The sequence below is a fragment of the Gamsiella multidivaricata genome, assembly GCF_025024155.1.
Source record: "Gamsiella multidivaricata strain RSA 2152 chromosome Unknown BC939scaffold_70, whole genome shotgun sequence".
NCBI classification, from domain to species: Eukaryota; Fungi; Mortierellomycota; class Mortierellomycetes; order Mortierellales; family Mortierellaceae; genus Gamsiella; species Gamsiella multidivaricata.
Window position 1 is genome coordinate 123451 of NW_026251778.1, and position 22638 is coordinate 146088.

Consider the following 22638-nt stretch of genomic DNA (forward strand, 5'->3'; position numbering starts at 1 on the left):
AAATACCACTGACGTTGGTGTGGTGACTTGTATGCAGGACAGGCGTGCAAATATCACCCATGCTCTTCTGCATCCATATAGTTTTTTTTCTTTTGCCTTGAAGAATGTGGAAATGGTCGCGTCTGTCTGCAGAGGGAAAAGCGCTTTGAAAGAAAGTCTTGTCATTACACATCATGACAATTGTTTTCTGGGGCAGCATTGTTCTCGCCTTTTTTTTCACATTCATTGGAAATTCGTAGCAATTGCGGTAGAGACTTTACACGTTGTGCAGCGCCTAAAAGGATTCAGGAGGGGGAAGAAGCAGATATGTCGCGCGGCGCCTAAAGATGGGACTCATGACGAGCCCTTGGCTGTCCAAGAGAAAGTGAAAAAAACGGGGATAACTCAAAATGCAATAAGGATCTGGAAGTGAATGAAAAGGCAGTTCAACCTCCATGCTTTCTCCCTTTTGGCTGAATATACCCTTGTTCGCTCACTTTGTCGTCTCCTTCCCTCTGTTCTTTCCTGCCTGCACCTCAACACTCGCTGCCGCGCGCTCTATTGTCTTTCCCATCTGCCTTTGTTGCATTATAGCCCTCTCTCCCTTTTTGCCCTAGTTATTACACGAAAGAGAGAAACGGTGAGCATGCTGTTGATTGTCCTGTCCATATCCTCGCTCCCCTTGGACTTCCTATTATCCTGCCTCCTCTTCTTTTTTTTTTTTTTTTTTTTTTTTTTTTTTTTTTTTTCGCCCTCTTGCCCTCTTCCTTCGCTCCTCACTGTCTCGCTCCCCCACGCGAAAGCTGTAAGGCCCGCATTTGCTCCGCTCTTCTTTCTTTTACTTCGCTCGTCTTTGTCAATCCATCCATACGTTCTTCCATCACTATTTTTCGTTTATCAACCACCCCAGTTCCATCCCCTCGCGTAAAGCTCACGCGGTTTAGTCAGTTTGAGGATCCTTAGTTTTCGTTTCCGACTTTATCTGCTACATCTCTCGAAAAATCACAACTACTTTGGCCAATACTTTCTCCACATTTACGCATATCACAGCAAACTCTCTGCCAGCTACATACCACTCCACCTCTGGGTTAGCTGGATAACCGGAGTGTTTGTTCACGTTCTCCACGCCTTCTTTCATTACTCCGTTTCTTATCGACCGACACTTCACGTCTGGTTGTCCTGGTGGTCCTAAGCATACCTGCCTTGTTCACTCACATTAACACCCTCTCCTGGTCCCTGTCACACAAACACGCCTCCGTTTCCCTCGACTGCCTCTTAGGGCCGTTGATCCTGTTAGAGTCTACCGCAAAGTAAGTTCACGAGAGAGAAGAAAGCACCGAAACATGCGCGCGCGGATCTCAGTCTAGGACAAAGAAGGGTTTTGCGCACGAGCACATGAAGTTGGTGTCCTTGTGTCACCACCGGACAAGGCCTGACAACAAAAAATACCCGGCAGTGCCTCTGTGGCATTGTTACCCAATTGAATTTCGAGACATGCTTGTTTAGCTGTTTAGTCTGTGCAGTCCCGGGGTGCTCTCTTTTGTTCGTATTACATACACATACACATACACACACACAGACAACAGCAAACAGACATCATCCAGCATTTCAGAGACAAAGGAACCGTGCCTGGGGTGTCTCTCCGACAAAGGGTGTGTCTTGAATGAACTCTGGCCAAGCGCATTCGCATCTGGACAAACAGAACGTTCAGGCACCCTCCGTCCTCCCTTGCGAAAAAGCACACGGGGACGAATGAGACACGCCTAAACACACGTACGCAAATGCATTCACCACTCACTTCACACCCACATCCACAACTACAAAGACACCCCCGCAAACAAACCCTGGAAAACGCGCATGCGCTTTCTTGTTCCACCCTCGCACACGTTTTGTCCTGGGTCGAGCTCGTACTTATTTTCCCGCCCTTAACCCGACTTGACTCTACTCCACTCTATGGCCGTCCACTTCCACACACGCACCCCCTTCACTTACTCTTTCAGCTTGACACTGCTCAATTGCGCGATGGGCGGATGGGCGGATGCCTTGTGAAATGGTCATTTTGACATGTACTCGCACACACGTCCCACACACTCATTAAACAAAATATATGCCGGTGCCTATCCAAATTCGCGGGGCTGATCCAATTTCGCATTATACATCTTCAGATACGCTTTCTGCCGTTGCTCTGGGTACCGTTTTTGCTTATTCACATCCATGCTCATTTCATATTCCATTCGCCCATATTTCCTATGTTTTCAGTTAAGATTATTGTTTGGCTGAATAAATTGAAAATGAATTGAGTGGGTGTATAAACAATTGAAGCTGGGCTTCAAACGCACGGTAATCAAGAGGAGAGACATCTTCCGGACGTAAACAGCCCGGATCGACACCTGGGCTGCACGGGCACTCAGGGACTGAGCACCCTCTTTCTTTTTTTTTTTTTTTCTGCACTTGGCTACCTCTCTCTCTTCACTTCTTCACTCTTTCTTTCTCTTTCTTTCTTCTCTCTTTTCTTCCCTCACACGCGCTCCCGGCAAAAGCGTCCGTCCACCATCCTGTTCATGCATTCTTCCATCTCCCCCTCCCGTACCCCATCCTCCAACTCCTCCGCCGCCTTTATTCCAACCGCAACAAAGTAAATAACGTAAAAAACAGGGTCCCTTTTCCCCGGCACATTAGCACAGTGCACACTCTTGGGACAGGCACACAGAACACAGAAGCAATTCATGCGGGTTTCTTCATTTCCCCTTCCATTGCTGGTCTACCTGCTCTTTTCCTTGTCTTTACCCTCACCGCACTTAAGCCCATGAATGCAGCTTCTTCTTGCCTTGGGGTGTGCTTTTAATCGTCTTTAATAATTTGTTCTATTGGCCCTGTGCAACCCGCAATATACTCACTCACCTGCCTTGTACCTCTTGTCCTCCCTTGCCTTGGATACACCACCACAGCTAGAGTTACACCACATCCTACTTTGCCTCCCACCTTCACATTCACCTTAATAGCGACAACACTCCACTTACTCCCTAATTCTATTCCTAAACCATGGCTGCAATCGACATCGCAGGCGACCGCTATCACCATAATGTCCTTGCTCTGGATCACACTGACCGCGGCGCCAACAGCAACCACGCCTCGGCGTCAAAGCTGCTTCTGAACCAGGGTCGGAATGGGTTCGAATCCCGTCCGTCGCAGTCGGGCCGACGACGTGTTCATGATGAGGAGTCGAGGTCGAAGACTAGGTTCGGCAGCACAGATCGGAATCGTCCCAAGGACATCATGATAATGGCTGTTGATGGAGATATGGACGATGTCTACGAGTACTACGCTTCTGTGCCTGGTGTTAACGACGCCACAATAGAAACATATGGGTATCATAGCACGAATGCACCTGCTATGGTCCCATCCACCCCCGCCACCCCATCTGGATTCGACTTCCCTCTGCCCCCAGCCTTCTCTATTGAACAACACCACGATCTCCTGTCCCTTAACAACAGCATTTACAGCTGCACCAAAATACCCTCCTCTCCTCTTTTGTCTTCTTCCCGCCATCAATCCTCTCCCAAACACCTCGACCAATTCTCACATCAACAATACACCATGGCGCTACGCCGATCCCCCACCACCCTTGTTACACTCGCCCCCACCACCGAATACACCCTCCCCTCACCTCTACTCGCCGGTGATCGTGCCCATATGGGTCGCAACAGAAACATACTTCCAACCTGTGCCAGCGATGTCTCCGAGGTACCATTCGACACCTTTGCTGAAGGGGAGATCCTGGACACTGACATGTCTGACACTGACGCCTGGGATCAACGTTCATCCTCCCAGCGCCACTACTCTGCCACGAACCTCCGCTTCGCAGGCGCCCGCTGTTCCTCCTCGACCCTTTACGACGAGACTCGTCCACCCTCTAGTCAGGGATCATGGTCGCAACACACCAAAGACACCTTCTGCAACAGCCGAGAGGCCAGCCCAGTCCTCTTCCACTCCAAAGCACCCTTTCAGCTGCCCCAGAAGGAGCAGACCACTATGTGTACAGGCCATCAATCCAGCCAGCAGGCACAGCACATCACAGGCGACAGCGACAGCGCCACCTCTTTTGCAGATCGCCCCTCTTCCTGCTGGAAGACAGCAGCAGGACCAGCTGCGGGAACAGCGCGCTTAAAAATAGAACCCTCCACTCCCGTCCCTCCTCCTTCATCCTCCGCGGTCCTTCATGGCAAGGATAGCGGCGTCCTAAGCGCCAAGGGTTCATCCTCACCGCTCCGCTCTACACCCACGACTCCTTTGACTCCGATCCCTACAGAGTTGGACAAGCCCACGAGGAATTTGATGATTTTTAACCAGATCCCTCGTCAGTGGCCCTCCTCCCAAGAAACGTTACACCAGAACTACAATACGTCTATCAGCAAAAAGACACCAGTAAGTCATCATATTGGCCGTTAGTGCTCCATATGCTTTCCGCGTTCTCGAGCAAGATGGGTTATGCAGAATATTGCTTGCGGCAGGGTAGTGAGGAATGGGGTGGGAAAGGTGGTAAGAAATACGAGGGGTGAATGAAGAAAGCAGGGGAGGGAGGATGAAAAAGAGCGGGAAACCTGTTGTTGTTTGCTGCGAAGGCGTTCGTCAACAACAAAGGCTCTTAAAAAACGAACCAGGGCGGTGGATGGTGTTGCTGGATGCGGGTGGGGAGGATATAGCCTTTCTACTCCCTGCCCACAAGAGCGAGATGGGTGATTTTGGTTCTGCTTCGCATGCCGAGAGCTGGATGCAGATGCTTGACGTGCCTGGCTAGTCCCTGGCCTGCCTCTACTCCCACACCCCCTCTTTCAATCCGACCCCCTCCTTTCACTCGTCTTCTCCCCTCCCTCTTGCTATGCCCATCCGCCTTTTCCCCTTTGTTTCCTTGGAGCAGGAAAAGAGGGTGCTGCAGATGCATGCATGCATACTGCATATTGAAACGTGACACCGAACCTAATCCGACCTTCCCTACTGTTACCAGATCGTCAAAGGGTTCGACACCGCGACTGCAGAGCGCATCGACCGCGTCATCAACAAGGACCGGCCGCTCAGCAGGGCTGCCAAAGAAAAGGTACAGCATTTGCTGCTATATTCTTTTCATTTTTTTTTTCGCGGACGACATGATCATTGAACTCGTCATGATAACACTTTTATTTTCTCATCTTCTGATGTGGGTCTTCAGCTTGCAGCGGAACAAAAAGAAGCCGAACTGGAGGCAAGAGGGTTCTTTGACCCTGCTTGTCGCTGGAAGGGTCGGGATGTATACCCTCGTCCTGCAAATTGGGTCTACTGCCGCCGAGTAAGTTTCCCGAAACAAGTGTCCTATGCCCTGTGTCCTGTGTAAGGAGCCATTTACGAAGTAGACCTCATCTAATATGAATTTGATTTATTTATTTATTTAATTATCTAGACGAAAAATAACTGGCTGGAAAAGTCCAAGATCCTTGCGGACCGATACAAGCTGTTCAAGGGCCAGGTACTCGGCAAGGGTCATCACGCAGATGTCTACAAGGGCATTGATTTGACAACGGGCCAGGATTTGGCCATTAAGCTCATCTACAAGACCATAACCCGTCGTCTGGGATTCGTGAACGAAGACCCCATGCAGGAGGTCAAGAACAGGCGATTGCTCAACGAGGCCTGGTTCATCGACTACTTGAAGGATACTGTAAGTAGTCCCCCCTGTGTTTCTTTACTATAATGGCGAATCCTCGACACCTGAACTGTAAACTAAATAGCAAGCTTGCTCCTTGTCCTTGATCTAATAGCCCGGCATCTCCAAGGTGCTTCGCGTGGTCGAGACTACAACAAAGTTTTACTTTGTGATGGAACTCGCACATTCGGACCTGAACTCGTACTCGAACGGCATCAACATGCGCGAGGAGGAGATCCGTCATATTCTCAAACCAATCTTTGAGTGCCTCAAGTACGCACACAGCCGCGACATCACCCATCGCGATATCAAGGTATAGCCTTTTCTATCCTCATTTCCTATAGTGTTCTAGTACCACCCTCGTACATTTTTTTTATTTATTTTACTAACCATCATTCTTCTATGTCCTCGTTCTAGCCCGAAAACATTCTTCTCAGGACACGAAAAGACTGGCTGCAAGGCAGTACCATCCACAGCAGCGGTTTTGAAAGCCTTAGCCCTACCTTCCTCACCTCACAGGCCACTCATTCGCAGCCCATGCATATGACCGATGACAATTCCAGCATGTTCAGCAATACCTTCGTGAATGAACCCTCGTACATAGAAATGGATGCGGTAACGACCGATGGTCGTTCGTCCATGGACTCTGCAACACTGTACCACTATGACCACAGATTCGATGCCACGCTGGCGGACTGGGGTCTGGCGGCCGAGCATGACTGCATTAGTGGCCGCAAGCCTGTGGGCACGCCCTTGTATGCGGCGCCGGAGGTTGTGAGGAAGATGAAGAGGATCAGGAGGAAGGAGTGGATTAATTATCGGGCGTGCGACATCTGGAGCCTTGGAGTTACCATGTTTGTTGTGTAAGTCTTCAGAAGTAGAAACGAATGTAATCATTGTCCCGACGATGAACATGCAGCTGATATTTATTGCCTTTTTTTTTTTTTTTTTTGTTATTCGATACAAATAGTGCCAGTGGTATTTACCCATATCACACACAGGACGCCCTCGAGGCCCAGTCGCCACCCAACTGGGCCGCACTCGAGTCCTCGGGCATGTCAAAAGAGTACATTGCCCTCACGCAGAGGCTCATGAACCTCACGGCCGAGCTCCGTCCCTCGGCTGAAGAGGCCTGCAACGATCCGTGGTTGCAGGGTTAAAAAAAAAAAAAAAAAATCCCAGCTACAACCCCAGGACCAAACGCTTCTTCCTCCCCTCGCCAAGAAGCTCAAGCTTCGTTTTCACCATCTACCTTGTCTATCTTATGCGCTACCTCTGTTTTTCTTTTAGCATTGTACCTTCGTCGTTTATGTATCCTTTTAGTTCTTTTTTCTTCTTCTTTTACTTTTTATGCCATTTTCTGCGATATTGTCATTATTCCTGATTCTTAGCAATTTCCGCAACCGTATACCAGCCATGGGTTTGGGTCCCCATGGCACAAATAATGTCCCTTCACTATTACCGCTATCAACGCCCACGACTTTCAAGTTCTTAATACCAGAAAAAAAACATCATTTATCACTACCTTAATAATAATGACAAAAAGTGCTTCGGGATGGCCTTTGTCGATTGTACAACAAAAAAAAAAAATACTATGGATCTGTGTTTATGTAGGAGAAAAATGTGTATGCGTTTCATGAGAGGTATGGACTACTTGGTCTATGTTCGAAAGGATCTTGGACTATGGCATAATACTCGACGCTGGGGAACCGGGGGGGCTGTAGTTCGTGGTCACTGCGCTAGCTACTACCGTTGCCGTTGCCGTTGCCGTTGCCGTTGTTACTACCGTTGTACACCATTGCCCTCCCCGGGTTCAAAAACTGTTGACTCCTCGATCGATCCACCCCACCGGACAACCCTACTCCTGATCCCGACCCTGGCTTGGCGGTTCCATCGGTGATTTTGTGACTTGAAGGTCTCGATGGTTGTATAGGCGAATACGAATACCTGTCTCCCGTTCTCGCGGGCCCGTTCTGGCCGAGACTAAACTCCGAGGTCGACCGTCTCAGGGGGGACCCTTCCGCGCTGGCGATACTCCCTCCCGCACCACGGTGTATGCTACTGGCTCGAGATCCACTCGCTACGCTCATGGACTTGCAGCTGGCCCCGTCTGAGATGACCATGCGAAGCTGTGAGCTTGTCGGGGAGGCGTATTGGAATTTGGGGAGTGGTGTAGGTGCAGCCGCGAGTCCTGCAGCGAGCAAGTCAGTAGATGAGGGGGCGGTCGGACTACCCCTGAGGTCATGGAAGACATCGGGGGCGATCCCCTGTCGATATTTAGATCGTGAGCGGTCATCAACGATCGAGCCCCTCAGTCGGTACTGAATCGACTTGTCAGCGCCGCTGCTACCGTGGAGTCCTGCAAGGCTGAATAGACTGGATGAGAGACTTGAGTTCTTGTGGAGTTGAGAGCTAGGGTTGTGGAAGCCGGTGGTGGTGGTGGTGGTGGCGAGGGGGTGTTGTTGCCGCAGTTGCTGGGTTGGGAAGGTTGTGGGTGGGGTTTGGGTGGCGACAGCGGAGGTGGTTTTTGTTTGCGAGACCGAGCTGTTCGAGGACTTCTTGACGCCGCGACTGAGCATGTCTGAGAGGAAGGAGTTGGACATGGCTCGGGTACGCTTCTGGGAGCTGACGTGTTCGGCAGCATCGAGCATCTGGGTCAGGTAGCGCAATTGGACGTAGTTGATCGTCTGAGAGATCGCGATCGCCGCATTCTAGTAGAGGAATTGAAAAAAAAAAGGATACTGTTCAACATGCTACCTTCATTTAAACCGAATGTCTACTCCATGCTCTCTTTTTTTTTTTTTTTTTTTTTTCGTTCAGTTCAGCTTACATTGATCTCGGTGGAGAGGTGAGTAATCTTTTGGCCCGTCACCAAAGATTGTTCCTTCAACCGTTCGTTCTCCTCCAAGTACGTCCGGTCCATGTTTTCGCCCACCAACAACTCCTCTGAATGGAAGTGTGCCGCAGGTGTAGGATCGGGTTCTATGCCTGCACCTTGAAGCTGTTTCCTGAACGCCTCGTTTGCCACCTGCAGTTGTTTCACTGTGTCGAGCAACGAATTCATTTTCCCAACATTGGCCTCTGTTCGACTGTTCTCCAGATCCTTGAGCGTCTTTTCCAAAGCGCCGTATTTCTCTGGGGGGTTTTTTTTTTTAAAAAAAAAAAGAATCCGTAATACCAAAAGCAAATACAACGAGCGAGCGTTAGGGAACCCATTTTTTTTTTTTACCATCACTTACTCATTCTTCGCTTTCTCATCCTGAGACTGACCTTCCCAACGCTCGCGTTCGTAGTGTAGTTGATTCTGTGCGGACGAATACTTCTTTTCCCATTGCTTGGCTTCCCGGGATGCGGCCTCGTACCGCTGACGGTAGTCGAGTTCAACGTTACCGAGACCTCCTTCCAGTGTCGAGGCCGCAATGCTAGGGTTCAAACTTCCTGGTGGCATAAACGTCGTCGTCGTCAAACTGAGTGTACTCGCCCTATACAAAAAAAAAAAAAAAAAAATCAGTTCGTATCGACATCGTAGAAAAAGGGGATATTAGGGATCAGGGGCGGCCGGCAGTACCACATTCATACGATGGGGATATGAATGCGTTCAAACAATGAGACATACCGCTTGCGTAATTTGTCCTGGGTTTTCGGAGGCGTTGCGTTGGCGACAACAATCTGGGCCAGCTCTGACGTCTCGGCAGCAGAGGGGGTCTTGAACTGAGCACTGTTGATGCGCCTTCTTGGTCTAAGCTCATGTGCAATGATAAAAAAAAAAAAAGCTAAGAAAATAGAACAAGACGCGTTTTTTTTTTCTCCCTTGTGTCTAGCTAGGTCGGAAATATGATTGGCCAGACATACTCGCGCAGCTTCTGTGGGGGTGCAGTTGAAGACGACAAAGAGCCCGAGCCGCCATTTCTAGTCGCAACAAAAAAAAAACGCGAAATTGAGTGAGCTCACAACAAATCTCACTTCTCGTTGATGCACCGTTACCTGAAGAAACCCCCAGCACCTTGATTTTTACCTGGATCCTGATTGCGAACTAGCTGGCGACTGGCGGGATTGGAGCCTCAATGATGGAGCTGAAGAACCTCCTTGATATCCAAAATTGCTGCTACTCATGCCGCTGTTGTAGCTGTTGGGTTGCTGCCCCGGAACAGTACCGGCCCCAAGTCGCACTCCTGGGCGTGTGTGCCGGGACGTTTTCAATGGACTCGATTTCGTTTTGGCCGCCGCCAACGCCTCGAGTTTCGAAAACAGTTCATCCTGTGATTGTTGAAACGTCTTTGGCGCCTCTGGTGTCTGTGTCACATCCGTACTCATTCCCATGCCCGCTCCCATCCCCATGCCCATCCCCATCCCCATGCCAATCCCTGCTGCGTCCGCCAGTGGAACCATCCTTCGTGTCTGAGGATTTGTGATGTCTGTCTGGATAGATGGGGCTTTAATGGAAGGGGGTCCCACCATCTTAGATACAGACTGTGGCGTAGATGATGCTGAGGGTGTAGTTGTGGGCTTGACGACTCCATTGAATTGACTAGATGGACTGAAAGATGTTGTTGCTGGTACTTTAACAGGCTTCCGTTTGAGGAAGGATGAAGAAGCGGATGTGTGCTGGGAGGATATCTGGGCTCGTAAAGCAGCAGTGGCATTTTGTTCGGCGACCATGGAGGATGAGGCCGAGACTGTGGCAGCTGGTTGTTTACTGGTGATCGCCATCGGGTTGTCGTCAAGAAGGATGGTATGCGGGGGGAGAAGGGGAGGGGTGTTCGTCCTTCACTAGAGAATTATGATTCTAGGATGGATTGAGGGGGTATGGAGGGAGGATACGCAGGAGGAGGAGGAATAGGAGAGAAGAAATGAGATAAAGGGAGGATATCGTAGAAAAGAGATTGCAGGATGGGGAACGAAGGCGAAAGAGACATGGTGCCCGGACGATGGACCAAGGATCAAGGGAAGAATCCTTCGTTGTGGTTGCGATGATAACATCGCGCGCACTTTCAAACCCGACTGTTTGACTGCTGAGTGCATTCAACAGAAAAAAGTGCCGCTTCTTAAGGGAAGGTACCGATAAAGACACAGCCGCAGGCATCGACATTGACATCAACATGGATCGGGATGTTGTGGAATATCGAATGCCTCATAATACTTTTACCGCTAGATCTCCTTTACATTTTCTCTTCTTTCCTTTGCAGATCCAGTTTCAACGTCTTTTTTATAGTTCACAGGGCCCCGGTGAGTGCACGCCCAATGTCTTTATTGTACAAATCTTTGCTATATTACAGTCGTTGAAGAGGGATGCCGGATGGTATTCATTATCCATGCAAAGCAGGGCTATACTCCAGATCGGAATCGCGACTCGCACAGATAGCTGCCACTTTCGAGGTACTCAGCCCTGGTCACCAGCCGGCTCTTGAACTCGCTTGCAAACTCGTCCATAGTAGCGAGTCCTTTCGCACCCTTCCATGCGTATCCCAGAGGACTATAAGTGATGAGCATACAAAGAGGTAGAGTGAGTGCACAGATCAGCCCACTGGATACAGCGGAGAGGATGAGTGAACTGAAAGGGACACTTACTCTTTATCGACACCGACTCGGACCTCGTATTCGGAGGGCACAAACTGACGGAGGTCATGCGTAACTCTTTCCTTGAACCCTGGGAGCTTGGCATTACCGCCGATCAAGACTACATTCGCATAGAGCATGCCTTGGATTTCTACAGTACAGAAGAACACAAAGTCAATGCACATTCCGACAAAATGGACGGAGCAGAAGTAGTGACATGTTATCATTGAGTACCTTCATCACAAGCCGAAATAGCATCGACAATTGCTTCTGGAATGCCGGCTTGCTCCATGCCGATATCCGATGGGTTAAAGAGGATCTCTGGTACTGTGAACCGCTCATTATTCATCGTCAGGATCTGCTCATCCTCATTCGCATCCGCCATGGCTACATCGCTGTCGTCGGTATCATGTCTTGATCCATCCTCTGGTGCATCTCGATTGTCCTCCTCCTCCACTCCATTCTTGTCGTTGTCAACCGCCATGTCATCCTCATTCTTCCGTTTCTTGGGCTTTTTAGCCTTTCCTTTGCCCTTGATATAGCCTGTTTGCTGCATAGAGTAGTCTGGGAGGACGTAATGCTGGAGGATCTTGTTGGCTCGCGGGGATTTTCTATAAACGCCAAATAGATGGATTGTCAGTACATGAAGCCCATGCAAGTGCCGTTCCCAGTCATATCTGCAAAATAACATACTTGCAAATGTCCAGTTCTTCCCAAAAGTTGTCAGAGACGTAGCAGCAAGCCTCTTTGACCTCATTCACGAGATGGGTTTCGTCCATCATGTTCCAGTATCGAAAGGAGATGATCTCCTTCAAATGGTTTGTGAGCAGCTTCCCGCCGACGTTGATCCTCCTGATGCCCACCAGAATCGGCTTACCCTTCCAGAAGGGCACAATGTGCGTGAATGAATATCCAGAGTCCACAATCAAGGCGCAATCGACTCTCTTCTTTCCGCTACTCATCCTTTGTCCGTACAGCCGTGGGATTTCGTTGTACATGGCCATCTGTGGAGCGGACATGCGGGTATAGGATTGAAAGCCATATTCCTCAAATACAAGTTGGTCGTAGGTCGTTGCGATGTTGGGTAGATTCAAGATTGGCTCTGAAATGACCAACGTTGTCGTTGCAGGGTCGCACTACGGAATAAAAGGGAGTGTTGCCTTAGGATCCGTTGAACCGTTTCTTATCCATGTTCATGACCGATCAGATCTTATACACATACCGGCGTGATCTTTCCTGTGAACAATCTGTCCCAAACTTGCTTCTCGACATCCCAGCTGGTGAGCAGGCCCTTCTCGAACGGTAACCGGTAGTAAAGACCAGAAAAATCCTTGCAGGTCCCTAGCTGATCTCCCACGAACGTTTTCCGTTCCGCCTTGGACCGAGTGATGTTGTTGGGAATCGTCCTATAGGTTTTTTCGTCGGCAAACCCGCACTTTATGGTCGACGCGCCATTGTCGACTACGAGTGTCCGCGATGCCATGGTCGCCTGTATGAATGTCGGTGATGGTGATGGACTTGGGCGCGTTGGAAGCAGAGAGGGGCACAACAAGAGTTAGCAATAAGCCACTAGAGGAGAGTGATCACCCTTCTCAGCTCCACCACTCCCTCCTTCTTCCATTGCTCGGATCGATCGACCTCCAGCCAACGACCGACCGCAGAGGACCTTCAGGAAGCAATGTGGAAGAGAAGCCTTCGGCCTGCACAGCAACTCACGAAGGCACGGACACTCCGGATCCAGTCGTGTTGCCACCAATACCGGGACCAGCTTATATGTGCTCCGCCCATGACTGTGCGGCATGCCTGGAACTGGGCGAAGATCAAGTCCGATCCCAAGAACCCATTCTTTGCAAAGCGGAGCACCAAGAACACACCCCAGACCGCTGTTATCCTCCTGAGCAATGCCGAGATACCAATGCTTCAGATCCGGCCTCCAGTCTTCCTACCCGCGACTAGCGAACAAGGTACCGCACTTGGCAGGAACTTTTCTTCGGAAGATGATCAGGTTGTTCTGCCGCATTTGGGATTCTGAGACTGACACGCCTACACTTTATGCCGCATTGCCACATAGTTCAACACTCCCTTAACATCCTGCTGTTCATGTCCGACTTTAATATTGAACCACGCCCTCTTGTCTTCAATGCGCTGGCGTGTTCTTCTACAGGGCTCATTCATTACATCCAGATCGCCAATGAACATCTCTCCCTTATTATCCCGACATACAATATCTCAAACGGTGGAACCAGCCCGGAGCTGATCCCAGTACTTTTGAAGACCTTTCTGGAATCCTCAGCATACACAAAAATTGGATTTGGTACCTATGAGGATGTTTTGCGCATCAAGGACCAGTACGGGATCACCTGTAAGAACATATTCGACATTCACTGGATGGCCAAAGTCATGGGCATTGGATCAGTCAACGTTGGGATGCTGCACAACGTTTTTGGAGACATCCATGACAACTATATACCCGGCAGAATCAGCAAGGATGGTCATGTTTCAGAGAAGGAGCAGGAGGGGCAAGTGATCGATCCACGGAGGTGGGATTGGGAGTCCCACGGCAGCATTGAACTCTCGCGAGAGCTGATCCGGTGTATAGCTCAGGATGCCTTTGTGACCTTGCGCATGTACGACAACATTCAGGAACGGAAGTTCAGACCCGGATATCAGCCATTATTGACAGATCCACAGGGAATGTCTGCAAAAGCCATGGATTTTCTGTTGACAAGTCTGCCGCGAGGAACTGTACGTTGGATTGAATGGACTTTATGAACAGTAACAATACGAGGGAACATTGATCTCACCTATTATCGTTCATTATCTTGAAATAATAGATGATTCCCGTGCGATCTATACACCATCTTTTGAAAGGGCCGTTTATGGGCTCTGATATCAATAATGTCGATCGGGACGCCCAGGCATTGGCGCTGGTCAAGCTACTTGTCGACAGGCAAGAACTCATCACTGATAAAAATGACACCGCTCCACTCACATTTAAGGACCCCATCGATCTTAGTCGCCGCATTGCATTACCGGGTATCCGCTCCAGTGAAGCTATCCTTACCAATCCACAAACCAGGAAGATTGCAGCGGAGGTATTCAATTGTAGGGCGGATGAACTGAGGCTGATGCAAGACTCTGATCTGACAAGAAAGCCGGACAAGATCCAGGATCTGGAGTGTTTCTTGGGCGTATATGAATGGCTCGATTTTTTACCTGGTGCAGAGCTGGACGAGCCATTGGACAGACGGTTACAGTCTGGATCGAATGTGTCAGAGGGGTGTGGACGCAAGGAGGCGACCCTATTGGCGCTATTCATGAACTTTGGCACGGTGGCTGACAGAGCCAAGGATCAACCTACGGAAACGAAACGATGGGTTGCGCAGAGGATAGAGCGGCTCGTTCAGCAGGGTGCCTTGTTGAGGACTGGTGGACCTCAAGGATTGATTCGAGTCAACCCAGCTTTGCTTCGGAAGCTCAAGAGGATCGAAACGAATGTGAACCGGCATCACCATGTCGTTGAAAATAAAGCACTCTCAGCCAATTGAACATGCAGTGTCTTTGAGTGTTGTATTTCTGCTTGCTTGGGGAACTACAGTGTGATCGCACACTGCTCCGATGAGCTGGAGAAATGAATCAGCGAGAGGTGTTGAATCCTATGGAGATCAGTGACCCGTTTTTTTTTTTTTGTTTTGTAAAGAAATGTAGAGCGAGCTGGGATGCTGTGATCCCGTTCACCGCCAGAGGCAGAGCATGTTATGTACCAACACGACGTCTTTCAATGGGCGTGCTCAGTGCTCGAAGTTGTCTTTGCAATCATATCCAATATCGAATGATCATGGAGGCGACCATCGTGTTCTACTTGATGCAGTTGTTTGAAGGGAAAAAAAAAAAAAAGACAGACACGGAAGGCCTTTTATGCGCGGAAATGAATGACTCACGTTTTTTGGGAGACCAAGCTCGCCTCGAGCGGAGTTGCAGAGCTACATCCAAAATCCAGCTAAAGAACAAACATTTTCTTTGGTTTAAGAAAGCAACCTCGTCTTCTTCGATCTCCATATCATGATCCATCCTGACGAATTTGACTTCCAGTCCCAGCTTTTCAATCCCTTTAGCAAACTGTCTCGGTGCATCAAGGTGCGCAAGATGTTTGAGGCCGTCCACAGTCTCTGACAGAGTATCGATTCTAAAGCGTAAAACCCTGCCACGGATATACAGATTGTAACCGGTTCATAGGTTCCAGAACCGCGACAATGGTACGTCTCTCACATACCCAGGTCCCATCCCTCTAGCGAGAGCGGTGCTGTCCTCTCATAGTCCCTCTAGGCGGGTGCGATCAAGGATTGCTTCGATACTGACGCAGGAACGCCGATAATGCTTCTATGTTCTGGTTGGTCCACAGGGGATGGTATACATCTAGCCGCTGTAGACGCGAGAATCGATATTCTGACTGAATGAGATCGTTCTGCGCTGAGACGGATAAGTATTACCTTGATATCGCCTCTGGGGTATGAGTCGCGGGCGCAAAACGGATAAGATAATGGGTCGCACTGGTTCCTTAATCAATCGGAGTACCCCCATAGACCTTCATACTCGGTAATAAAGTATTGGTATCGCTCTAATTGATCCTGATAAACGATAGGTGGTCAAAGAAGGGTGGCAGTTCTATAGTGGACGTCTCGTAGAGATTGCTGATGAGTAGCTGTTGTTTTCCACAGCAACTGAACAGCAGCCGCAACAATGCACAATGGCGCTCGATGGCCTCTTCTTCGGTCACTGTGAAGCGCTGGTGGAGTGCGAGGATTAGGTTGCGGTAGAGAATGGGCGCAGCATAATAGAACCATTTCTTGCTGAGACGCAGCAGCATAGGAAGGGTACTTAGGGGTAAAAACTGCACAATGCGGCGGAGGCACAGGCCCGGTACGATGTCCGTCGGTTCTTGAACAGATTCGGCCAGAGGCGGGAAGATATGAGGCGCACTGGACCTTGAAGCTCTATCATCGCAGGGTCCTCTCAATGACATATCACGTGCAACTGTAAAGGTGACGTGAAAGGCAGTCACCAGGATCTTGGTAAACACGGCAGCAGGTTGATGGGCGGCAATAATCTCCCCCGGCTTCAGCTAATCCTCACTCAACCCACTTGCTTACCCCATCCCTAACACAAACAAGCAACCATGGCCCAAAACTTTGATGAAGCTGCTCAGCGTGAGCTCTCCAAGTTCCTCGAGGCCGAGCAGGCCAAGGCCCGTCTCCAGCAGTCCATTCACACCTTCTGCGATCTTGCCTTTGACAAGTGTGTCACCAAGATTGGTATGTCGACCACTGCGCTGCTGTTTACCACGGTGGAAAGCTGTACAGGAAAGACCAGCACTCGGTGTTGAGAGGAAGACGACTCAGTGATTCGTGGATTATTGACGCAGGATTTACAAGAGACAGGAATGCTATCCAAAAGAGCCGGACGAGCCATGACAGTTACAGCGCTGCCGGTTAGCTCCAGCGTATGATTCACGCATTATACAGGAGGACCGCAACCGCCTTCAATAGTTGGCATAAGGGTTTTGCCCAAGATCGAATACGGAAATCGCAGCGATCTTATTGAAGAAATATGGGAGCTCTACCGCCACCTTGTGTGCTTCCGCAATCTGACAAGGATATTCTGCCCTGTTTTATTACAATTGCATTTTTAGGCAACAAGTTGGACCGTTCAGAGGAGGCCTGCCTGGCTAACACTGTCGATCGGTAGGTTGACAACCGCTTTTTCTCTGCTCCGAAGGGCTTTAGACCGACAGGCTTCGGCTAGGTTGTTTAGGTAGACCGGCTGAAGCTGACCATTTACTGTCTTTTTTTCCCCATTTGCGCAATAGCTTCCTCGACACCAGCTTGTTCATTGTGAGACGTCTGGAGGAGACCAAGGGCTCCATGTAAAGGAGTGGAAGATACAAGCATCATTCTTCAACTCGACCCAGCGTCATTGCGACGCTACACTTGATTTTTAGACGTGCACGCTCTGTTTTTTAACATTCCTCACTTCTTATCCATCGAGCCTCCTTTTATTGTAATAAAGCCTGGGAGGTTTTTTTTGCTGCCGTACCTCAACGAATATGTTCTATTACTGGCTGCAAATCCAAGGCTAGAGGACAGAGAAGAAGCGAAAGATTGGTTATCTAGATGTGCCTTTGAATGCGCTGTGCATGTATGCCCCTTCTTCTTGGCCCACGGTGGATCGCTCATCTTTGTGTCACAACTGAAGCCCAAAATGAGAGCCGATGTTGCGCAGGGGAAAGGACTGGACCGGACCCCCTTGTGAACCCAGGCTAAATAGCTAACTCGTTTAATCGAGTCCTTCCTGTCTTCCCCATCGTTTTGCATTCACTCAACATCACCATCTCTCTCTCTCTCTCTCTCTCTCTCTCTCTCTCTCTCTCTCTCTCTCTCCAACTAGCACCCACTCCAACTAGCACTCACGTCCGACTCTCTACCTAATCATGTCAAGACCCTCAGTGCGCGAAACCATCGCCGCTGCTAGAGCGCGATTGGCTCAGGAACAGGCAAAAACTAAAACAATCCGCGGCGGTGGAGACGATGAGCGACAGGCCTTTGTCAGCTCTGGCGTCCCAGGCGTCAGGAAGACCGCCCCTCCCCCAAGGCGCCAGACAGACGTCGAGATCCTTGGACACACCCAAAAGTCTATCAAGAGCCTTATCGCCAATGCCAAAGGGAGCGGTATGTGCCAGGGATTGGTGGCCAACTACTATTTCTTGCAGTAACCTGACCTGTCGCCACACTTTGGTTCGCTCTCTTGGTTTCTTCTAGGCATAATGAACATCTCCAGCCGCGAACTGACTGCGGTCCCTCTGGAGATCTGGAACATGTACCATGTCGATCCAGACAAGGTTGTCGTCGACTTCAACTCGAGCAGCAGCGCATGGTACGATGCTGCCGATCTCACGCGTTTCATTGCAGCTGACAACAAAATCACGTTCATCGATTCCAGGATTCAGGAATTCGGCACCCTGGTCGCTGTGGACGTAAGGGCTTGTTATAGCGCGTATTCACCGTTCATAAGATCGCGCGTTAGTACTAACCATGTGCCTTTACATGTCTAATAGCTGCGAAGCAACGAACTGACAACACTCCCCGAGGAATTTGGAGAGCTGAAGCGCTTGGTCAATCTCAACCTCTCGTCCAACAAGTTTGCAGAGATCCCCCCTGTCGTTTTCACTCTTGTGGCCTTGCTCGACCTGCAGCTCGCCAACAATCAGCTCTCTGGACCATTGAATCCAGCCATCGGCAGTCTTTCCAAGCTTGAGTCCCTCGAGCTCTCCGGCAACAACCTAACCGCACTTCCACAGGAGCTATCGCAATTGAAGGCTATGCGCAAGCTGAACCTGTCCAAGAACAAGATCGAGGAACTACCCGTCAGCATTCTTGCGCAAATGCCGAAGTTGACAGAACTGGAGATCTCGGACAACAAACTCGAATGCCTTTTCAGTGGTCTCGCCCAGTGGAGCTTGGAGGGAGAGGAAGCGTTTGTTCTGCCGTCTCTTGTCAGACTGGATGCCAGAACCACAGGAATTCAGAGAATCACTGACTTGGAAAGCGGCACAGATGGCTTGTCCAAGCCCAAGATCCAGCTCCCAGCGGTCAAGGAGCTGATGCTATCCCACAACAACTTGAGCAGCCTTGAGAATATTTTATTCGCCACCCCTCAGCTTTATTATCTGGATTTGCGCCACAACAGATTCTCGACCATTCCGACAGGCGTACTGGAGCTCTCGAATCTGCGCAACCTTGATATGGCTAGCAACGGAATGGAACATATGCCGTCAGAGCTTGGAAACATGTTCGACCTCACTACATTTGTCTGGGAAGGCAATCCTATTCGGAACTTGCCTCGGACTGTCACCAGCACTGAGGCTCTTATGAAATTGCTGCGACGTCGTCAGGAGACCGATGTTCCATCGCCAGGTAAATTGACATCCATGGCTTGGTTCTGCTGTGTACCGCTTGCTTACTCGAGGTTCTGATGAATGTTTTATTCCACGCCCTAATTAGTTGATATTTCCCGTGTAGAGGCGCTCAGCATCTCCGCAGGTGCAGAGAGCTCTATCCCCTCATCATCCGCGGCACCAATGTTTCCTACTCATAATGGCCCCGTTGCCGGCCGTTCAGCCTCTTTCTCAGCTCGTACAACGCCAGAGGCTGATGCTTCATCTAAGAAGCCTTCCAGTGCAGTCAATAACCTGAATCTCGCCAAGAAAGGCCTTAAGGAGGTCTCGAAGGAAGAGATTCTGGAGGCGTGCTTGAACCCGCAAAGTGCTATCCTCGATTCGAACGCGCTGGTGGCCTTCCCCGTGGCACTGCATGAGGCCGTTGGAGCAACTCTCATCCAGATCAGCATCCAACGCAACAAGATTCCAGAGTTCCCATTCACGCTGTCCTTCCCGTTCCTGGCGTCGATTAATTTGTCGGAGAACGCTATTACTACCCTGGATACAATTAGTGCGGAGGCCGCAGAGGATGTCGGACTCAACAATTATCCAAATCTCAATGAGCTCAACTTGACAGGCAATCGACTAACAGAGCTCCCGGTCTGGCTGCCCAAGGCATTCCCGAGGCTGAAGACCTTGAACGCGAGTCGGAACAAGATCACTGCGATTGAACCCAAGTCACTGGAGGGCTTGATTGTTGTCGATCTCTCGGGCAATGAGATCGGATCCCTTCCTCCGCTCCTGGGCAACATTAGGAGCATCAAGTCAATAATGCTCGATGGAAATCTGTTCAGAGTGCCACGACGACAGATCATGGATCAGGGAACGGAAGCCGTCATGGAGTATCTCCGCGGGCGAATTCCTGTATAATGCAACATGCTGCTGAAATGATAGCTAATTACCGACAGGCCATTGCTTAACATATATCGCTGAAATAAAGGAGCACAGCGCCACACCCCTCCACGAGTTTGATCCGGCCATGGATGATTCGATGGGGCTCAACAGATTGTTGGTGTGCTCATTGGACTACATGCATAGTTTGCGTTCAACATGTTGTACATGTTTCATTCATTACTTCGCGTCCGCATAAACCCTTCATTTTCCAGGTTCGTATACGTCGACAGTGCATGTCATTCCCTTGCAAACAATACTTTGTCTGCATAGAGGTCTCTAGTATTTTAGAAATATCTGACTATCGTTAGACCATCGTTAGGCCGTCGTTAGGTCACTGTTAGGTTAGTCTGTTTACACCAAGACATGTAGGGCATAGGCGCCTTTAATGGCTTGCCTTGACGACAGACTGATCAGCGACTATTTTCCTTTTCATAAACAAGGGACGCTTGTAGTATGAAGGTCATCTTTGATTCAAAGAATGAACTTGGGGATAGGAAGTAATGACATCGAGTGCGTGATTTCGTGTTATTAGTGACCATCAGTGTAGATAACCGCCCAAGCAACGAGTAGCCGCGTTTGACACGTCCATTCTGATTGATCCGCTTCTCGGTTATTGAACCACGACGCGTTCAAACAGGACGTGTACGCGCTTTGAGTACGATCGCATGTGCATCAGATTATCGGATGAAGTAACCCGACGACAGTACACACAAGTAATGGTGTCTCTTCCGGTTCTCTTTTTATTTAATGGTGCAGGAGGAAATATACAACATAGAGGGGCAGCATCAAGCTGATCTATGGATCCCTTTTACAGCTCATCGCGGGCACGCCTCTCAGCATCACGCAACTGCTGCTGCTCCCGCTTCATCTGCGCCAGACGGGCCTTCTTAATCGTCGTGTTGACATATGTTCCGAAGGTAAAGGCGACCAAGTTGAAGAAAGGCACCCAAACGTTGGGTGGCAAGAACTTTTGCGCAAACGCCATCGAAAGAGGCGACAGCATCCATGATGTCTTCATCATTGGCAGGTATCCCTGCTTGAACGCGGCCTTGATCTGGCCCGTGGTCCTGGCACCAGCGAAGAGGGCCATGGCCAAGATGTAGGCTAGTATAGGTGGCAGAAAAGAAAAAGAAAAAGGATTTATAGATTTAGCAACATAATCGTTTGGGTAGAAGAATAGCCGGACAAGCGGAGCAAATCAAGGAGATAAACCTTACTGGCGTTCTGGATGGGGGAGGTGATGAGCTGGGTGCTCAGGATCTGGGCGACCTTCCACTTGGCGCCCTCCTTGCCCAAGAAGCGCTTGGTCACCAACTCGAACAGCGTGTGGGCCAATGGACCGCTGACCAAGAGACCTATTCATTATCGACACCGGGTTCAGATTGAATATCATTAGCCATTTTCTTCCCTGAGCAATGGAGGTGCTGCTAATGTCCTGAGGATATAATAAGGTGCGAGCCCGGCACGGAGGATTGTATTTCTAGGGGCATCCTTTCGTCCACCGCGTTCCTGAATGCGTCTCGATAGAGTGGTCTGCTATGTTTTCCAATGCAGGTCGAGGTTCCGAAAAAGAGCATTCCACCATGGTCCTCATCATTCCGTAGTCGCAGAGTGTGAGAAAAACAAATGAGGAGGAATTGCAATATATACCATAGAGAGCCATTTGAACCACGCGCTTGTTGATGCCGAGAATGAAGTCGCCTGGGTTCTTGGACTTTGGCATGCCTGAGAGCTTGGTGGCGGTGATCTCCTGCAGGCCCGAGAGGGTGCCGGAGGTCAGGGCCTTGGTGCGGAGGGGGTTCGCCGCGAGCTCCGTCAGGTATGAGGCCAAGAGGGTCGAGGCGAAGGAGGGCTGGGGGGCGGGGACGATGGCGATGACGGTCATTATGAGATATTGTCTTTGTTGGGGTATGAAGAGGAGTAGCTGTGAGGGAGTGCGAGTGAGGGATGGAGAGGAGGAGGAGGAGGAGGAGAAGAAAGAGAGAAGGGATGGAGGGATGGAATGAGCGTCATTCTACAGAAAGTGGTCCCTCAGCCGGTAACAGACGCGGGGCGGGCAATTGTTGGCTGGCCACAGTGGAGTAAAGCGAGTCCGCTCACCCACACGGAACCCCACCACGGCAAAGGCGCTGTGGAGAAAAATCCGTAGTCCACGCCCACCCGCACCCGATCATTCTACGGGACGATCGGGAAATGGGGAAATGATTCTGTAGCCAATCAGACGCGACTTTGTTCTTTTCGAGCCTATACTATACATGTACACAGACGCTACTACGCATTGACACATGCGCGATTACAAAAACGCTCTCTCTTTCTCTCTCTATCTTCCTCTTTCCTTCTCCCCCCTTCATTTCTCGGTCGTAGACACTCAGTCCCTTTGCATTAAGACACCACTTTTTATTGCCAACGCAGGATCCACCCACCATATGTAAAACCTACAACCCTAAAAAAAAAACTCAGTTACCCCGCTCCAAATATATCTGCAGAATGAGACAGAGGCCTCGAGTAAAATGAAGAAAGACTATGGGATGCTAGGATG

At 49.9% G+C, this 22638-nt stretch overlaps 7 protein-coding genes across 7 annotated transcripts; 4 read left to right on the forward strand and 3 right to left on the reverse strand.

The window, feature by feature from the left end:
- Window positions 1-3021: 3021 nt before the first annotated feature.
- Window positions 3022-6816, forward strand: BC939DRAFT_506344 (kinase-like domain-containing protein; the record flags this gene model as incomplete). The annotated part of the gene is made up of 7 exons (XM_051560777.1): window positions 3022-4404; window positions 4985-5074; window positions 5186-5302; window positions 5414-5671; window positions 5772-5969; window positions 6074-6519; window positions 6627-6816. The coding sequence occupies 7 exons, from the start codon at window positions 3022-3024 to the stop codon at window positions 6814-6816; spliced, it is 2682 nt and encodes an 893-aa protein (XP_051408698.1).
- Window positions 6817-7243: 427 nt separating this feature from the next.
- Window positions 7244-9986, reverse strand: BC939DRAFT_462225 (uncharacterized protein; the record flags this gene model as incomplete). The annotated part of the gene is made up of 6 exons (XM_051557105.1): window positions 9672-9986; window positions 9509-9565; window positions 9273-9395; window positions 8927-9138; window positions 8487-8791; window positions 7244-8367 (listed from the first exon to the last, which is right to left on the reverse strand). Coding segments are annotated over exons 1-6 (1970 nt in total), but the record flags the coding sequence as incomplete, so codon positions are not given.
- Window positions 9987-10981: 995 nt separating this feature from the next.
- On the reverse strand, window positions 10982-12695 carry BC939DRAFT_401127 (actin family; the record flags this gene model as incomplete). Its single annotated transcript, XM_051552588.1, has 6 exons — window positions 10982-11129; window positions 11225-11363; window positions 11447-11579; window positions 11670-11823; window positions 11906-12348; window positions 12435-12695. The coding sequence occupies 6 exons, from the start codon at window positions 12693-12695 to the stop codon at window positions 10982-10984; spliced, it is 1278 nt and encodes a 425-aa protein (XP_051408700.1).
- A 39-nt stretch (window positions 12696-12734) lies between these two features.
- Window positions 12735-15110, forward strand: BC939DRAFT_287344 (uncharacterized protein). Its single transcript, XM_051551258.1, has 3 exons — window positions 12735-13176; window positions 13284-13957; window positions 14047-15110. The coding sequence occupies exons 1-3, from the start codon at window positions 12891-12893 to the stop codon at window positions 14758-14760; spliced, it is 1674 nt and encodes a 557-aa protein (XP_051408701.1). The 5' UTR covers window positions 12735-12890; the 3' UTR covers window positions 14761-15110.
- Window positions 15111-16318: 1208 nt separating this feature from the next.
- Window positions 16319-17304, forward strand: BC939DRAFT_462250 (Tim10/DDP family zinc finger-domain-containing protein). Its single transcript, XM_051557106.1, has 3 exons — window positions 16319-16524; window positions 16902-16953; window positions 17079-17304. The coding sequence occupies exons 1-3, from the start codon at window positions 16389-16391 to the stop codon at window positions 17137-17139; spliced, it is 249 nt and encodes an 82-aa protein (XP_051408702.1). The 5' UTR covers window positions 16319-16388; the 3' UTR covers window positions 17140-17304.
- Window positions 17305-17626: 322 nt separating this feature from the next.
- On the forward strand, window positions 17627-20239 carry BC939DRAFT_462252 (uncharacterized protein). Its single transcript, XM_051557107.1, has 4 exons — window positions 17627-17937; window positions 18028-18242; window positions 18324-19182; window positions 19270-20239. Exons 1-4 carry the CDS (start codon window positions 17700-17702, stop codon window positions 20073-20075), a joined length of 2118 nt encoding a protein of 705 aa, XP_051408703.1. The 5' UTR covers window positions 17627-17699; the 3' UTR covers window positions 20076-20239.
- A 298-nt stretch (window positions 20240-20537) lies between these two features.
- Window positions 20538-22122, reverse strand: BC939DRAFT_462253 (uncharacterized protein). Its single transcript, XM_051557108.1, has 3 exons — window positions 21750-22122; window positions 21317-21454; window positions 20538-21203 (listed from the first exon to the last, which is right to left on the reverse strand). The coding sequence occupies exons 1-3, from the start codon at window positions 21982-21984 to the stop codon at window positions 20908-20910; spliced, it is 669 nt and encodes a 222-aa protein (XP_051408704.1). The 5' UTR covers window positions 21985-22122; the 3' UTR covers window positions 20538-20907.
- Between the last annotated feature and the right edge of the window lie 516 nt (window positions 22123-22638).

Excerpts from the sequence above, each read along its gene's own strand:
- BC939DRAFT_287344 (XM_051551258.1), top strand. The coding sequence starts at position 12,891 with ATGTGGAAGAGAAGCCTTCGGCCTGCACAGCAACTCACGAAGGCACGG. Across the intron at positions 13,177-13,283 it reads ACCCGCGACTAGCGAACAAG|TTCAACACTCCCTTAACATC; the intron begins GTACCGCACTTG and ends ATTGCCACATAG. Across the intron at positions 13,958-14,046 it reads CAAGTCTGCCGCGAGGAACT|ATGATTCCCGTGCGATCTAT; the intron begins GTACGTTGGATT and ends TTGAAATAATAG.
- BC939DRAFT_462250 (XM_051557106.1), top strand. The coding sequence starts at position 16,389 with ATGGCCCAAAACTTTGATGAAGCTGCTCAGCGTGAGCTCTCCAAGTTC. Across the intron at positions 16,525-16,901 it reads CAAGTGTGTCACCAAGATTG|GCAACAAGTTGGACCGTTCA; the intron begins GTATGTCGACCA and ends TTGCATTTTTAG. Across the intron at positions 16,954-17,078 it reads CTGGCTAACACTGTCGATCG|CTTCCTCGACACCAGCTTGT; the intron begins GTAGGTTGACAA and ends TTTGCGCAATAG.
- BC939DRAFT_462252 (XM_051557107.1), top strand. The coding sequence starts at position 17,700 with ATGTCAAGACCCTCAGTGCGCGAAACCATCGCCGCTGCTAGAGCGCGA. Across the intron at positions 17,938-18,027 it reads CGCCAATGCCAAAGGGAGCG|GCATAATGAACATCTCCAGC; the intron begins GTATGTGCCAGG and ends GGTTTCTTCTAG. Across the intron at positions 19,183-19,269 it reads GACCGATGTTCCATCGCCAG|TTGATATTTCCCGTGTAGAG; the intron begins GTAAATTGACAT and ends CGCCCTAATTAG.
- BC939DRAFT_462253 (XM_051557108.1), bottom strand. The coding sequence starts at position 21,984 with ATGACCGTCATCGCCATCGTCCCCGCCCCCCAGCCCTCCTTCGCCTCG. Across the intron at positions 21,455-21,749 it reads GGTTCAAATGGCTCTCTATG|GTCTCTTGGTCAGCGGTCCA; the intron begins GTATATATTGCA and ends GATAATGAATAG. Across the intron at positions 21,204-21,316 it reads CTCCCCCATCCAGAACGCCA|CCTACATCTTGGCCATGGCC; the intron begins GTAAGGTTTATC and ends CACCTATACTAG.